Source organism: Palaemon carinicauda, chromosome 5 (assembly GCF_036898095.1).
Source record: "Palaemon carinicauda isolate YSFRI2023 chromosome 5, ASM3689809v2, whole genome shotgun sequence".
NCBI lineage: Eukaryota > Metazoa > Arthropoda > Malacostraca > Decapoda > Palaemonidae > Palaemon > Palaemon carinicauda.
Window position 1 is genome coordinate 91,706,887 of NC_090729.1, and position 15,659 is coordinate 91,722,545.

Below are 15,659 nucleotides of genomic sequence, written 5' to 3' on the forward strand. Positions count from 1 at the left end.
ACTACTGTTTCATATAATTTCATTCTTACCAGTAATGCAAAACTCCTACTCTGTTACTGTCTCCATACTTTCTAACTTCTTTGGACCACATATTCTATTTTTGCTTCCCTTTTTCTTATGTTAAGACAGTGGTCTCCATTTTCTCAGTAGGCCTATCCTTCTCCTAAGTATCTATATTCCCTAACTTTATCAAACAAGCTCCCACTAGACACCCGAAAACTGGAGATATTAAGGCTTTCAAGAAGCAATTGCTGACGACTCTTCTGAGTGCTCCGTGATACTCTAAAGACTTGGAATATATCCGACACGAAAATCTTGTAGGGCACAGTGTTTCCATCTGTGATATGATCAGGGAAACTTCAAACTTGAAGTGAATGAACATATATCACAAGCACACGTGATTTTAATACCAAATTCTATCTTGGGAATATATATCCACTTGGAATTCATTTTATGGTAACAGCTTCTGGCCGGGTGGAGATTCGAACCCCTACCTGTGGGCCGGAAACCATGCCAGCACGACTCTACCGACTGAGCTTATATTCTTTATTTATTACATCTTATATGGGTTATTTATTTCATTATTTCCTTTCCTCACTGGGTTATTTTTCAGTGTTGGAGCCTTTGGGCTTACAGAATCCTGCTTTTTAAAACTAGGATTGTAACTTAGCTAATAATAATAATAATAATAATAATAATAATAATAATAATAATAATAATAATAATAATAAAGATAATAATAATAATAATAACCCTTTCAGTGCCTATGGCCAATTCAACAAAACTTCTAATGTAGCAAAATATTTTAAGATCACACAAATCTTAGCTTCTTGATATTTATTGGAAAGTTCTCGTCAATACCTTTTCAATGAATATCAACTTTTTCTAGTTTGACCGATTTTAAAAGAAGCTCCACTTTTTCCAAATTCAACAAAGGCATCAATGGCAGTGAAAATATTAAATTAAAGTAAAAATAAAATATCAGGAACGTTCAGACAGGAAACAAGAAGAAGCTCCGTTGTAAAGGCAATAACCGCATACGATTGCAGTCTAGACTCTAGAGTGAATCGGTTTACAACTTCAAGCTCCCGGGCTTTAGACAGTTGTAACAGTTACGAACTTACGTTTTAGTTAGTACTTTAAAGGGTACAAATCACGTTCAAGTATTCCATACTTAGTTCATGTGAAAGTAAACGTAGCTACAATTTTTGAATTTCTGTACTACCCGTGCAATTAGGAGCTCCATTACTGGTGAAATCAACAGCTATGGTGAGTACTTCCGCACAAAATGCATGCGGTAAAGTTGTACTGGATTACAGAATCTCATTTCGAACAGAAAATATTTGTTTTCCTGTAGGAAATGGTGTGATTTAACCGAATTTGACTTCATTTCAACCGCAAAAAAGCAGAACAACCAGTTCGACTAACTTCAAGTAGCCGAACTGGTTGTTGTTGGTGTGGATGAAATGAAGGTGAAAACTGGTTAAATCACGTTATTTTCTACAGGAAAACATATATTTTCTGTTAGAATGTTAAAATCTAATGGCTCTTGTTCAAATTCCGTCCTCACTCTTCACTCATCAAGAACGTATGTACTGCGCACGCTGACATTGCTAACGTTAGAAATGCTACGCTAATATTAGCAATGCATAAATAATATGTTTTTATTAATTTACATTATTTTTTCAGGAAATTTATTAAATAAAATTTTTATTTTAAAGCATTTTTCAATATACCCTTTACACAATATATAAAAAAGGGTACAGAACCTAACAAACCCACCTAACCTAATCTAGTAGTTCACAGGTCACAACCCCTAGCGGGGGCCCCTTCCCAGGTAACAACCCCTAGCCGGGGGAAAGCCCCCGGACCCCCCTTCGGTGTTATTGTATTGTATTACAGGGCAATGTAACCTGGGGAAAAAACTATTTTTTTCTATAGAAAAAATTCCTCTCTCTTCGAAAAAGACTTGTTCCCGTCGCAAATGAATAGTTTCAGAAACATATACATATATATATCCAACGATAATGAGGAACCACCAGTGGGAACTCGGGGTTTTGGGTGGGGAAAAGAAAAGAAATTAATGACTTACTTTTATGACCCGGACGACGAAACTTGTGGATCACCGTGGTGTTGAGACTGTGACTTCTTAACTTCAATGAACGGCACTTGGGACACTGTAAACGTTGGGGTATTACATTATGTGATTTATGGAAATTATCAACATTGGATGATGTATCAAAAAATTCCCCATTAAATTTAGCAAATGCTTTTAAGTATGGAATACTGCAGCCTTTACAAGTTTCTATAACTTCCATTGTAAAATACGAAAAAAACCTCACTTGAAATAACAAAGACCTGACTACGATAAAGGTTTCCATTGAAAAGGATTTGTTGGAAGGGGTATGGAGAGACCACTTGAAGAGATAAGGGAAAGGGGTTGGAAAATATATTTGCACGGGGGGGGGGGGGGGGGCCTGTGCGAACTTTCCATACGTATGGGTTTGTGATTGGTTAATGTAAAAACAATGGAGTCTAGACAGTAAACATGAATGGACTAGAATGGGAAACTTGTCCAGAGCAAGTATTTATGTGAAATCGGGTTGTGACAAGGTAATAACAAAATGTATAAAAGTAATATAGCAAGATAAAATGGAGTGTATGATAAATAATATTTAATGGAAATATAAAATGAGGTGATTTTATAAGATATCGGATAATAAAATGAGTAATTCTTGAGTCAAACGTAATATGTATACGAGGGTATTACATAAAAGGAATGGTATAGTTGTACTGAATCAAGTAAAATACTTGAATATACCGGGTGAAGTCGAATAGTTGAAGTTGGCGGGTAGAGAAGAAGTAATCCTATTGGTGGGGGCGAAGTTTACGCAAAGGTGGGAGGAGTTTATGCGCAGGTCAAAACCTGCTATGTACAAATGAACGAACGAGAGCAACTACAACCGACCCGTAGAATGTCAACAGATAGCGTAAATGAAAAACACTGCTAATGTTAGCATGTTACGCTAACATTGCTAATGTTATATTGCGCAGCTCAATATTACCATATTTTTTCATCGGTTTATTATACATCCAAGAAGGTAATGTATAAAAAAGAAAAGGCTTGTTTTACCATTATTTACCGTTTCCCCAGTATGTTTTCCCCACCCAAAACCCCGAGTTCCCCACTGGGGGTCCCCATTATCGTTGGATATAAATATATATATATATATATATATATATATATATATATATATATATATATATATATATATATATATATATATATATATCTGAAACTATTAATTTGCGACGGGAACGAGTGTCATTTTTAAATATGTAACTTCCCTGGTAGTTACATATACTGTATATAGCTTAAATCCCGCGTTTCGATGCGGCACGACAGAAATTCAAATTCGCGGCTACAGCCGCCATGATAGTAGGTGGTCATACATGAGCGATACCACTCCTAGGTTATCAGAACCATTACCCATCATCTAAAGAAATTCTGTCGTTGATCGTGTGAACACCTCAGGAATTCTTTCGTTGGTAATAACTTTGTTCTACAATTTGGTGAAGTACCTTTTTTTATTATTGTTAACGACTTTTGCCGCTTGTTTTGGATATTCTTCTGTACTTTTCACTTCGATTTATTAGACTTTGTTGGTTTGACTTGGACTGTTTTTCTGTTTTTTCAAAATGGCTGACTATCAGAAAGTGTGTGAAAGGTTGCAAGACACATGTGCCTAAAGCCTCTATTGATCCTCATTCAATATGCTGTGGTTGTAGAGGTCAATTTTGTACTTATAATAACAGATATAACGAATGCAAGTCTCTGTCTGATTCGAAGGGGATTGCTTTTGAACGCTATGTTAGGCGTTTGGAAAGAGCTAGAATTAGAAGGTCTATATCGGCTAGTATTCTTTCTAATAGATCTTTGGATGGTGATAGGCCTATTCCTTCCGATATTCATACTAATATTCCTGTTCCTATTCCAGCACACCCAGACCTCAATACGGTGTAGGAGGTAAGTGAACCTTCATTGAAGGATATAGTGGCTGCTATTTCAGCCTTAGGCGCCCAAGTTCGCTCTCTAACTACCGAAAAAGAAGTTAAGTGGGGTGCAGTGCGTGGTTTACAAAGTAAAATAGTGAATAGTGATAGTGAAGTGGAGGGTGCGTCCGTTCGTGTCCATCATAATCCCAGTCGGGGACCTCTTCCATGCTACCCAACCACTAGGAGAAGGAATTTTGAAAGGCAAAAGGATATGGCAGATTTTAATCAGCGAACGAACGTCCCTTCGAGCGATCGTGTTGTCGATACCCATATCGCTCCCCTTTACCACAGTAAAGGTGAGGTTAATTTGTCTGCGTCTTCTACTGATGACGTAAAGCCGAGACGTGGTTGGCATCAACCACTTCAGTCAAGACCGCTCAAGAGACATATGCCTCCTAATGAACCATCTTGTAGTGCCTGGTGTTTACCGGAGGTTTTCCTATCGGAGGAAGACAATGTGTCAACACCGAAACAGGCACGTAAGACGCATAGTTCGTCGGAGGGAGAAGGTGCTCAGTTGACGTCAGTTCACGCTCCTTCTTTTCCCCCAGATTGGGAAATGTCGATCATTCGCCTGCGCGCCCACACGCCCACGTGCCTGCACGTCTACGCTCATGGGCATCCGCGCCCATGCTCTCCAATGTTCGCCCGCGTGCGAACCAATGGTATTCCATCGCGCGGACGGACGGTGTTCCGTCGCGTGAACCGACGGTGTTCCATCGTTCGAACCTACAGTGTTTCTTCGCACAAACGTCGGCTTAATTCTTGCAGTATCCATTGCTCGTCTATGGGTTATCGCTCGCCGACCACCAGCTCTCGCCCTTCCTACCACGCTCGCCCACCTGCGCTCCTTCGCTCACCTTCGTTTGCGTGACCGCGCATGGGCGCTTCCACGTTCGCCCACGCGCAAATCTTTGAATTACCATCGCGCGAGCTCCAGGGCGATTGCGACCACAATTCCCATTGGGGTTTTCGCAGCATGACCAGCCTGGCGAGTTCTTCTGGTGCGTATTTCCAGAACACGGCCTCACCCCGTAAACGCAGAGCATGGCACTTGCAAGAATAGGAAGAAACTTCAGGGAGGTCTGAGCAACACTCCTCTTTCCAGAACCTGGGTTAGCCCTTCCCCGTTGTAGTGGTTTGCGGACTGTGACCAAAGGTAGCACCCAAACTGCCTAGTATCCGAATGCCGACCACAACCCGACGTTCACCACACAACAAACATACAACGGTGGAATACCCAAAAACCTAAGTAACAGTTCAAAGCACTGGGCACCACCCCTTGATTTATAATGGGCAAGGGGACCCAGCTAGATCCTGACTTAAACCTTTGCTTCTCCAGCTTGCTGATCATGAGTATAAGAACATTAGGTGAAAGGGATTATCATAAGTTATTTGAAAGATTAAAAAACAGTGGCTGAGTAGGGGAGCCGTGGTAAAAAACAGTGGCTGAGTAGGGGAGCCGTGGTGGGAGGTTTCTAAAATTAAAGGCTGTATACATAAAAACAAGAAAATGTTTATTTGGAAAAACTAATAGGAATAATATTACAGTATATCAATTAGAATAAATAATCAAAGGAAAAATTAGCATCCCTTTCGTAAAACTTCAGCATCCGGGTAACAAAATAAACCCATTACACAAACAAGATTTCCACTGGGGGGACACTCATAAGTGTTCCTATACAGTTCAAGTATAACCAGGGGCACTTCTAACCGTGTATCTATTTGGGCAAGTACCAGTATGCCATCTATAAAGAACATATAACGGTGAAAAATACAGTACCACAATTTTCCCTAAATCAATACTGTTCTCATCAATCTCCAGTCCACCATTGGGATGCAAAGTCACTTAAACAGTCCTAATTTCTGAAAAGTACAGCCACATACTATGTCGTACAGGTCTCTGCGGGCCCACCATTTCAATGTCTCGACAAGTTTGTCAACGGCACATTTGAAATCTCTCAATCTTGGAAGGGGTTTTGAATAAGTCTGAATTCATACTAAACTCAAAAGTCACCCTCTTCCTAACATCGGAATTCACTTCTTGGGCCTCTGACCAGATATGCCTTTTCCATAGCTCATGTTAACTATTTAATGTTCATGACACACTCTCATATAGCAACACAGTAGCTTACTTCTAGTTACAAGGTATGGATATAGAACAGCATCACAGACTAGTACAGACTGATAACAGGAAATATTCTAAATTTGCTCTCCCTTACACTCCCTACTGAGTGTAGGGGCTGCTGTCAATACCTGGAAAGGAACAATAACACATTAAGACATTTTTGGAAAAAGGGGCGGTTTGAGGGATACAAAAGAAAAAAATAAAATCAAATATATTTCATACACACACAAACCACTAAAGTTTTCTCAGTCACAAACCCTTATATATTGCACCGTCATTCCCTGGAAGGATTTTTGGCGGGGGGGGCTTTCCGTTCGAGATTTCTCCATCGGACAAGGGGTGACTGCTTACCCCTTCCTCTGGGGGCTTACCAGGTCCTTTCCTCCTTGGTTACGGCCCAAGGTTTGGTTCAAGGAAGCTACAGGAAGATCATGGGTAGTTTCCTCCTCTCGAGCTCAGGCACCTTGGCCTTTCGTCGTTAAGTATTTAACTTGCGGACAAGCTCGATGTTGTACCATCTGGACGCGCTGACTGAGGGCTTCCTTCGGGTGTCTCATCTGTGGAGGTCGACGACCTCAGACACCCTTCCATCCTTGAGAAGAGTTTGTTTGTGCCCAAGAACAGAGACTTAGACAGCGGCTGTGCGGAGGAAATCGACTTCCGTTTTCACTCCTCCAAGGCGCTTTCTTCCAGACTCTGCAGGGCTCCAGCACCCTTTTCTTTCAACCACGTCGGCCTAAGTTATCGGCTACGACAACTGGGACAAGGTGTCCAATTGCAGTTTCCTCCTGTTAGGAACAGATGGCATGGGAGGCTCCCGGGGGGGGGGGGGGGGGGGGGGGGCATAGTCCTAAAAGGTGCGGCAGAGTTCACGAACTCTAGGATTGCAGGTTTCTCGCTGGGAGGATGCTTAAGGTTACTCATCCGGATGACAGCTTCCCGATGCCCATTCCCGCACAATCTCTGATCAGCCAAGGGTATCGCGCCTGCCGTCTCTGTCAGCGAATTCAGTGTCTCTGAACCTCTATGCCATAGCGTCGGCAAGAGTTGCCCGGTTGGGCAGAATGATCCATACCTTAGGCGAAGGTCCTCCATAGGATCATCGACGGCTTCACCCCCGGCCTCTTCAGTCGATCCTTTCTTGTAGGGAAGGATCTGAGAGGGGAGTTCCGTAGTCGACCTCTCAGCCCTGATCAAGTTTGTCGAAAAAACTTCGGCCAGCGTAGAACAGCAGAATCGATCAGACTGGTAACGAGGCGACAGGACTCCTTAAACCCTGGTTCGGAAGAACGGGTACTTTCAGTTTCCATTCCATCCATCTTCCAGGGAGCTCGTGGAATTCAGCCTAGACTGCAAGTATTCCTGCTTATGATGCAGTGTGGCTATCCCGCCGTGGCATAGCAGGTTTTTTTCCCCAGAGAACTCTCCCTGCTTTCCTCATGGCCGCTCAGGTGCAGGCTTCCGCCTCCTCTGCTTTTTGGAGGGCTGGTCAACTCCGGTAGGCTCGGGTTCGACCTTCTTCAGCGCCGGGACAAGCTTCCGGATGCTTATCATGAGTGTGGGTTCATGGTACTTGGCTTGGAGCCTTCTCTTCTTCTGCCTCAACATCTGGAGTATCTGGCCATGATATTGAGTCAACAGCCTTACCACGTTGGAAACCCCGCTTCTCGTCCGTCCAGCGAGGTTAAGCAACGTCGGTTCTGGTCGGTACTTGGATGGGTGACCACCTGGGGACGCCAGATTCTGTTGCCACATCCTCCGAGCCTTCCTTTCAGTTGACTGTGGCAAGACTGAGGAGAGTCGCAGTACCTGTTCTCAGTCAAGCAGAGCTTTCAGCCCTACCTTGGAACGTTTCCTAGTTCTCCTTTCCTCATTGACCCGTCTATAGTCCAAACGGTCGCCTCAGGATAAGTTCCATGTGCGGCGGTCCAAGTTCCGGTGGTTTCAGGCAACGTTTAACCGGACTTCCTGGCCCCTATGGGACCAGCGGAACTATTAGACCTGCAATGGGTGTTGACCTATGGAACCTCTTGATGGTAGTGGATATTCTCGTCCTTTCCCCACATTCTTGATGCTGTTCTCGGACTCGTCAAAGGAAAGGGGGGGGGGCATGTTCCGGTCCAGGCCTATGGACAAGACCTGAAGGATACCTCTCCATCATTCAGGCAGGCTTAGGGGCCGTAGTCTGGCCCCTCTACAGATCCTACAGCTCCTGCCGAGTCGCCCCGTGCGCGTCGACTTCATGATTCTGGCGTGTTCTAACCAGCAGCGGACGCTTTTTCACACCTTCACATCTTGCAGTAGAGATACCGGGATGATTGAGATTATCTCAATACCACCATCAGCTCTCTCATTCCAGGCAGAGGAATGTTCTCTCCGACTATCCGAGCAGAGCCTCGTAGAAAGAGTGTACCTGGGGGTCTTTGACCTTGAGTAACCAACAAGTCCTGGTCTGGGGGACCTGATCGCGACAGCTTGGAACCTCAAGCTTCCGCTGTTCTTCCCCCCAGTCTCAGACCCCGAGACTCTGGCAAGATGCATTCCGGTGATGGTGGGACAACTTCGACGCCTGCGTCTTCCCTCCTTTTTGTCTGTGGACAATGGGTCTCAACAAGACCAGGTTGACTGTCAACCTTTCAATGGGAGAACTCCACTGGGACTATGCGCAGAACGGTTTCTGGACCCTCTGCTTCCCCTGACGGAACTCCCGGGAGAGCTTCTCCCACTGCGCAGACTACTCAAACAACCACACTGCGACATCTCTCCCGAACCTGGGCGTCGCTTCTGCTTCATGCCTGGAGACATTACGCCTCCTCAAGAAGAGACAACCTGCTACAGTCGCGGTACGGAGGTCGCGTCATCTGCGATAGTCATCCGCAGGGGTCTTCCAGGCAAAGTGAAGAGTCTTCGGTGGTTGGTGCCGTGGGAGATATACCTCTTCCCTTGAGGCCTCTTCTCCAGCAATAACGGTCTTATTGCCTTTCGGCGGGAGGAAAATCCTTTCCGCTCTCGGCAATGAAGCCTGTCGCTCAGCCTTTCCCTGACCTTCAGGCTTAAAGGAATAACTTTTTCCTGCCCGCTGGATCTTTCCTCGCTCATGCGAAGCTACGATCGTCCCTGCCCTAGTCGGAGGAAGACCTCCAACTTGGTGCATGGCTCGGACTTTTAGTCCTTTAAGAGATCTTCTCAAGACCCTTTATGACAGTCCTCGGATTGCATTCCGCCTTGGGTCTCCTGCTCACTCTGGCCACGGCCAGTGTGTAAGCAATCTTCTTGGTCTCTTACGACTCCGCCCTTTCTAAGGAAGAGGGGAAGGCAACATTCAGGTTCGCTCCTGAGTTGTTGGCTAGACTCAGAATCTGGGGGTCCCGGCCCTTCGGTCCAATTCATTCAAGATTTCAAGTCTCCATTCTGTATCTGATGTCCCAAGACCTTCTCTTTCTTGCCAGTAAAGGAATCGAGAGGTTAGCTTTGGGAACAGCTGCAGTTTGTCCTCAATTGCAGCCGATTTGGGAGCACAAGGAGGACACGGGGGAGAGTCACCAGTACAGTATACCTCTTCAGCTCGGACTCAAGGATATTCATCTCGACCTGTCTCCAGACCCTCCCCCGTCACGTCGCCCTACAGCACGATGTTGGATACATCGCAACGTCCCTCGCCTTCGAGTAATACTACTCTTTGACGCAGGTGCTACAAGCTGGAGTCTGGAAGCGTCTAATGACCTTCGCAGCCCGCTTCCTGCAGGGCGTGACCCACAGGAGTCTCGATACGTTTTCTATCGCTCTGTGGTGGCTACACAACAGCTGGTCTAACCTCAGGCTCCTTTTTGGACAGGTAGCAGAAGGTTGAGGGCATTGTTATCAGGTTTTAGTCTGCATGAATGAAAGAAGTATGTCTGGCTCTTATTTCTTTCTTCATCATCCCCTCTACGGGGAAGCAGCATCCTGGTCTCTGCATAGCTGACCTCGAACCTCTGCAGGTAAACCATGCTTCCTTGTGTTCCGAGTATTGAGTCAATACTGTCGCGTCCCCCATACCCTGACGAGGTGGTATTGGGAACGTCCTAACCCAGAGTTCCTTCTGGAACTCCAGGTCAACTGCCTAGGACGGGTCACACTTCTTCCTTCATACACAAGCTTACCTAGGCCGCATGGTTCCTTGCGGAGCAAGGAACTTGTGAGGTGCAGGGACTCCTTTTCTCGAGTGCGACTCACTCGGATTCTGATTCCCGGGTAAAGCCAAAGCCAGTATGGCTGGGGACTTTCCACCCTACCTAAGGGGTAAGTCACCCTCTGTAAATAGCGTGGTTTGTATTTCGGTTACAGAACAAATGACAAATTCGAAGATAATTTGTATTTTTCCTAACCATACAAACCTTAGCTATTTACACATATTTGCCCGCCAGCCCTGTCCCCCAAGACAAGTCCTACCTCTAAGTGAAAGTGAGCATTCATCTGTGCGTGAGGGGGGGAGGGGTAGCTAGCTACCACTCCCCTAACCCCCCCCCCCCCCCCCGCTAACTAGCGCGGGGGTAATACACCCTCGTTAAATTCTAATGTCTCGCCATTTCAGCTGCGCTAAAAGGTAAACCCTCTGTAAATAGCTAAGGTTTGTATGGTTAGGAAAAATACAAATTATCTTCGAATTTGTCATTTTAGTTAATAAAGGAATTCAGATTAGCTGTTATTACTTTCTTAGTTACATTTAATTGTTTTTCAACTCGTTGACGCTGTTAAAAAATCATATGTACTCTAAACACATTTTTGTTTAATCTCTCTCTCTCTCTCTCTCTCTCTCTCTCTCTCTCTCTCTCTCTCAGAAAAAAAAATAATAGACGTATCTAACACTATAACAGCGAAGAAGAACGAGAGAGAAAGAGAGAGAGAGAGATTTTATTTAAAGAACATGTTAATGCTGTGTTTAGAGAGAAACAGAAAAAGAGAGAAGCCTTGTTTAAAAGTACTTTTTGAGCTCAAGCCATGTCGTCCTGATGGAAGTTCCTAAAGGGTAGCTTCCTTTGGTATACAGTATATAACTACGGCGATATTCCCAGAGAATTTACCTTAAGGTACCCAGAATTCTAACTCCTGGAGCGAATATCCCTAATAAAAGAACCAGGGATATCGCGAAATATCAGAGGACGTATTCTTGACACGCCACCTAGCAATCTGCACCCCGAACAGAAAACACTTCGAAGGGGTCAATTGGCAAGAAAACGAGAAAGAAAGGAGATCCGCTCGCAAGGTATCTCTCCTCTCCCGTTTCGTAAGCGTGCATTGCGCCGCTCACGGCGCCATCTGTATTCCTTTTTGCATAGCTCAACAACTCGGTGTTTTTCCCTGTGTTATCTCGCAATTCTTGGATTTTTTCAACGTTATAATGCTTTCTCCAACTTCTTCTGCTTCTGATAAGTTGAGTATTATTTCTTTTATGTATAAATGTAAGCTCTTGGTAATTTTAAAAGTGATTCGATAGTGATATCGTTGTTACAAGAGCTGTTGCCTACCGGAGGCGTCCTGGACGCTGTCGCTCGCTATGTATGAGTTATTTAGTTAGCCAGAGCGACGTTCCCGGCTGTTTCACTTTAATAATTTTAGCTATTCAGCGTTACATAGGATTTCTTTATATGATGCTTTTAGTATTTCCTTTATTGGCGAAGGATTTGCCGATTCTGGCCTACGCTAGACCTTGTAGCCTAGTCGTTTGGCCCTAGTACTTTCCTGCATGATATTCAGATTTCCGAGTGTTTTAAAATTTTATTGAAGCTTTAGGCAGTGTTATACATTTAAGATTATGTTGATTTTCTTCCAAGATAGTATACGAGTGAGTTTCGGTGATTTAGGTAATCGATTCTCTTTGCGCCTAAGCTAGTTGTCTATGGGGCCATAGTATACTTTCTCATACTCCCCGGTTGCTCTCTCTTCTTCGGAGAAGGTGTGCAATCCCTTTCCCTCTGTTTAAGCCTTGGGCTTAACCCTAATGGTTTATCTGAATTGACTTTAGATACAACTATATTAGGGTGTTTCTGTTCTTTCCTGTTTCTGGTAAGTCTGGCTTCAGGAAGGGGGCAGGACATCAGAGTTCTTAGTCTGAGTCTGTTTTTGTCTAGCTTGTGGTTGAGATTCCCTTGCTAGGCTGACAGTAGATATAGGAGGCTTAGCCTCCTTAGTTCACTTTCGAAGGTTTCTGTACGAGATGATTCCTTCTTTTTGTGATCTAGCAGACTAGTCCTGTGTTGTTGTTCTCGGTGTGGAGGATGAGATCCTCTTTTCTGTGAATAGCAACGCCTTCCTTGCTTTGGTTCCGAGGGAGTTGGCAAGTATTTCTGGCCTCCCTCCTCGGATCTCCCCTAGGCTAAGATGAGTTTTCTTGGCTGCGGGTGATTCATTACTAGAGCAAGGTTGGCAGGACCCTCTTCTCCCTTTCCCCCTCTTTCCTTAGTGATGGCCTAGCCACTGCATTCATGTCCGTCATTCTACATCTGTACCTAGCATAGGTTAGGATGTGGGGTTGACTCAGTCCCTTGCCGGCTGGCAGTGCGTGCCGGCCGGCAAGGGTCTTCTGCTTTGAGTGCTGCCCGGACCTCCCTTGGTCTCTCATCCTTGTTTGTCTGAAGAGCCAGATGGCATTGGTTAGGAAGCCTGAAGTTATATTCTCCCCTTCCTTTTGTGCACTCTTTCGGGTTGCCGGGTTATGAGGCAGTACAGTCTCTTATCCCGGCATCCATTCTGTTTTTCTTCTAGTGTTGTACCCTGGCCCGGCTGCCGGCCTCAGTGGCCGGCAGCCGGGCAGTCGGAGTTCTCTGGTTCTTTTGCTGCCGGCCGGCATTGGTTGTATACCTTTGCCGGCCGGCTATATATCACACCATTGTCTGCCGGCCACTACGATTAGTGGCCGGCAGCCGGGTGCGGTTGTTGTTTAGCTGCCGGCCGCTACGATTAGTGGCCGGCAGCCGGGTGCGGTTGTTGTTTAGCTGCCGGCCGGCAATAGAAACACACCGAGGTTCTACCGGCCGCTACGTTTGGCGGCCGGCAGGCGGGTGCTATCTTGTGTAGTTGCCGGCCGGCACACGCATTTGAACCAGCGTTCTTCCACCTTATAGTTTATAAGTAGTATACTTTGGAACTAGTTAAGGTGTGTGCCGGCCGGCACATTACCTTCTATACTGTAGCCAGTATTTTTCAGTATAGTATATACTGTAGGGAGAAAACTATAGTATATTATTTGTTACAACACTAAGTTTTTCTAACACTTTTGTGTTGTCTTGTACAACCCTTTGGTGTAACCGTACAGATAATGAAAGTGAGTTCTTTCTTGTCTCTATCCAGCATTTTAAAATCACTTTTTTGGGTGTGAGCTACACCTGTTTGTTTCCTCTGGAAATTATTTATTGGTTGCTCTAGTATAGATTAACCATACGATTTTATTATCTGGAAGGTTGCAGCAATTGACTGTGCAGGAAATACAAGTGTGTTTCTTTCCTTTTTAGTTTAGGTATGCTAAGCTATGTATATCCAGTGATACGTAGTTCACTTGATACTCATGGAATTTTCTTCTCTTTACAGGAGGACCATCCGAAGTGTGGAAGCGTTTTCTGCAACGTCCGCAGCAAGAACTTCTGCGGACATGATTTGTGTAGGAGGCACGCAGCATGCGCAGTCTCCAAAGGTGATCTCCGGTATTGGGACCCGCAGGTATGTACCATGTGCACAAACCTGATTACTGAGGCTTTTGATTCCCCTAAGATGGCGGAGTCAAGGGACGCAGCTCGTACCTGGGTAAGGGACTTTCAGAAGAACACTTCTGGGCCCTATCTTCCAAGTGAGAAGATGAGGGCTTACCTTTTCCCCAAGGCGTCAGCTGAGGCAGTGATTCCCCAGCCTCAAGTGGAGATACCATTGGTTCAGATCCCCGTGGATGCTGAAGTCGCGGACGCCCTGCAGGACATCCAATTGGACGATAGGATGTCGGAGGTATCCGAGCGTTTGGAAGATGACCTTCTGGCAGAAGACCAGGATGAAGAGCAGGCTCCAGACAATGAAGAGGAAGAGGTCGACGAGGTGTCGGCTACTCCGGTTCAGGCCTCTGAACCTATTCCCTCAACATGTCCTCTCTCCCAGGTGAGCTGGGAAAGACCCTTTCCTCCATCGTTGGAATGATCCAACAGATGCAGAGGGAAAATAATGAGAAGGCTGCTGCAATGAAGCTGGAGATGCGGAGACATGCAGCATCACGTGGGCCCCAGAAGAAGCTCAGCGTGAAAGACCTTCCCTTGTGCTCAGATGCCAACCCTTGGAAGTATGCCGAGCACATGCCTATGACGACGGGAAAAATCGTCATTTCGGAGAAGTTGGGCTCAGTCCCCCTTGAGGAGGTGGAATTCTGGCCCAGCAATGAGTCGTATCCGGACTGTTATGTCCGTCTAAGGAAGGAACCAGCCTCAAAGGAAGAAACGGAGCCGAAGGAGGTCATAGTTTTGGACCACGCTAAGGCTCAAGCTTTACTGTCAAGCTCGATGAAAGAGAGGGGCTTCACAAACTCAAAGGTACCTGCTTTGAGTAAGAAGCACCCTTCCTTTGTGTCCTCTCCTTCTAGAGGCTTCCCCTTTATGCAGAAAGGGTTTACGGCTGTGCTGAAAGCAGTCGAGGCAGGTAAGCCATGCCCCTCCTTGGAGGAGTGTAAACCTCTGTCTTTGGCCCTACCCATAGACCACAAGGACAGGAAGGACGTCCATCTTACCTTCTCAGTCGGGAAGTTGGAGGCTGATATTGCCGGACGTCAGTTCGGTGAGAACCTCCCCAAGCTGTCTGACTTTCTTTTGCGAAGGGAGCTTGAGACAAAAGAAATACTTGCTGTCTTAATGTCTCATCAAACGACTAGAGATAATGGCAAGTGACCCCAAGGTCCTTGAAATGTTCATGGTAGTGGCTAAGACACCTAGTCACAGTGACGAAGGACCTTTATAGCTTCGTCAAAGCTAGGAGGGCTTGTAGGGAGTTCGTGTTCGCCTCGGCTGCAGTGAGGCACGAGCCAAGGAAGCTAATCTCCTCCAACATTTGGGGCAAAGACCTCTTCCCTAGTGAAGCGGTCAAGGAGGTTGTAGATAAGGCCGCCACGGAGAATAGAAACTTTCTCCAGAAGTGGGGCCTATCTCTCAAGAGAAAGTCTTCCCCGGATGAGGGTCCCCAACCAAAGAAGAAGACTAAGAAGACTAGGCTACCCTCTCGGCCAGCCAAGCCATTCAGACAGCAGCAGCAACAGCAACTTCCTATGCCTACAGTGCCCCAGATGGTGGCACAAACCCCGACCACGCACCAGTGGGTACCCCAAGCCGTGTCGACGCAGTCTCCGGCATTTAACCCAGCGTTCGAAGGGAAGTCAACTACCTTTCGAGCGAAGCCTAGAGGAGCAGCCAGAGGTTCGTCTAGACCAGTGGTTCTTAAACTTTTTTGCCTTGCGCCCCCCTTCTGCATT

At 45.7% G+C, this 15,659-nt stretch overlaps 1 protein-coding gene and 1 pseudogene across 1 annotated transcript in view; both read left to right on the top strand.

Annotated features, from left to right (window-relative positions):
* The first annotated feature begins 1,045 nt into the window (after positions 1-1,045).
* Positions 1,046-15,659, top strand: part of Prp40 (pre-mRNA processing factor 40) — an 874,860-nt gene continuing 860,246 nt past the window's right edge. The window contains exon 1 of the mRNA XM_068373863.1: positions 1,046-1,269. Coding sequence (XP_068229964.1) covers positions 1,267-1,269 — 3 coding nt within the window. The 5' untranslated portion in view covers positions 1,046-1,266. The remainder of the gene's footprint in view (positions 1,270-15,659) is intronic.
* On the top strand, positions 7,818-7,936 carry LOC137641742 (5S ribosomal RNA; annotated as a pseudogene).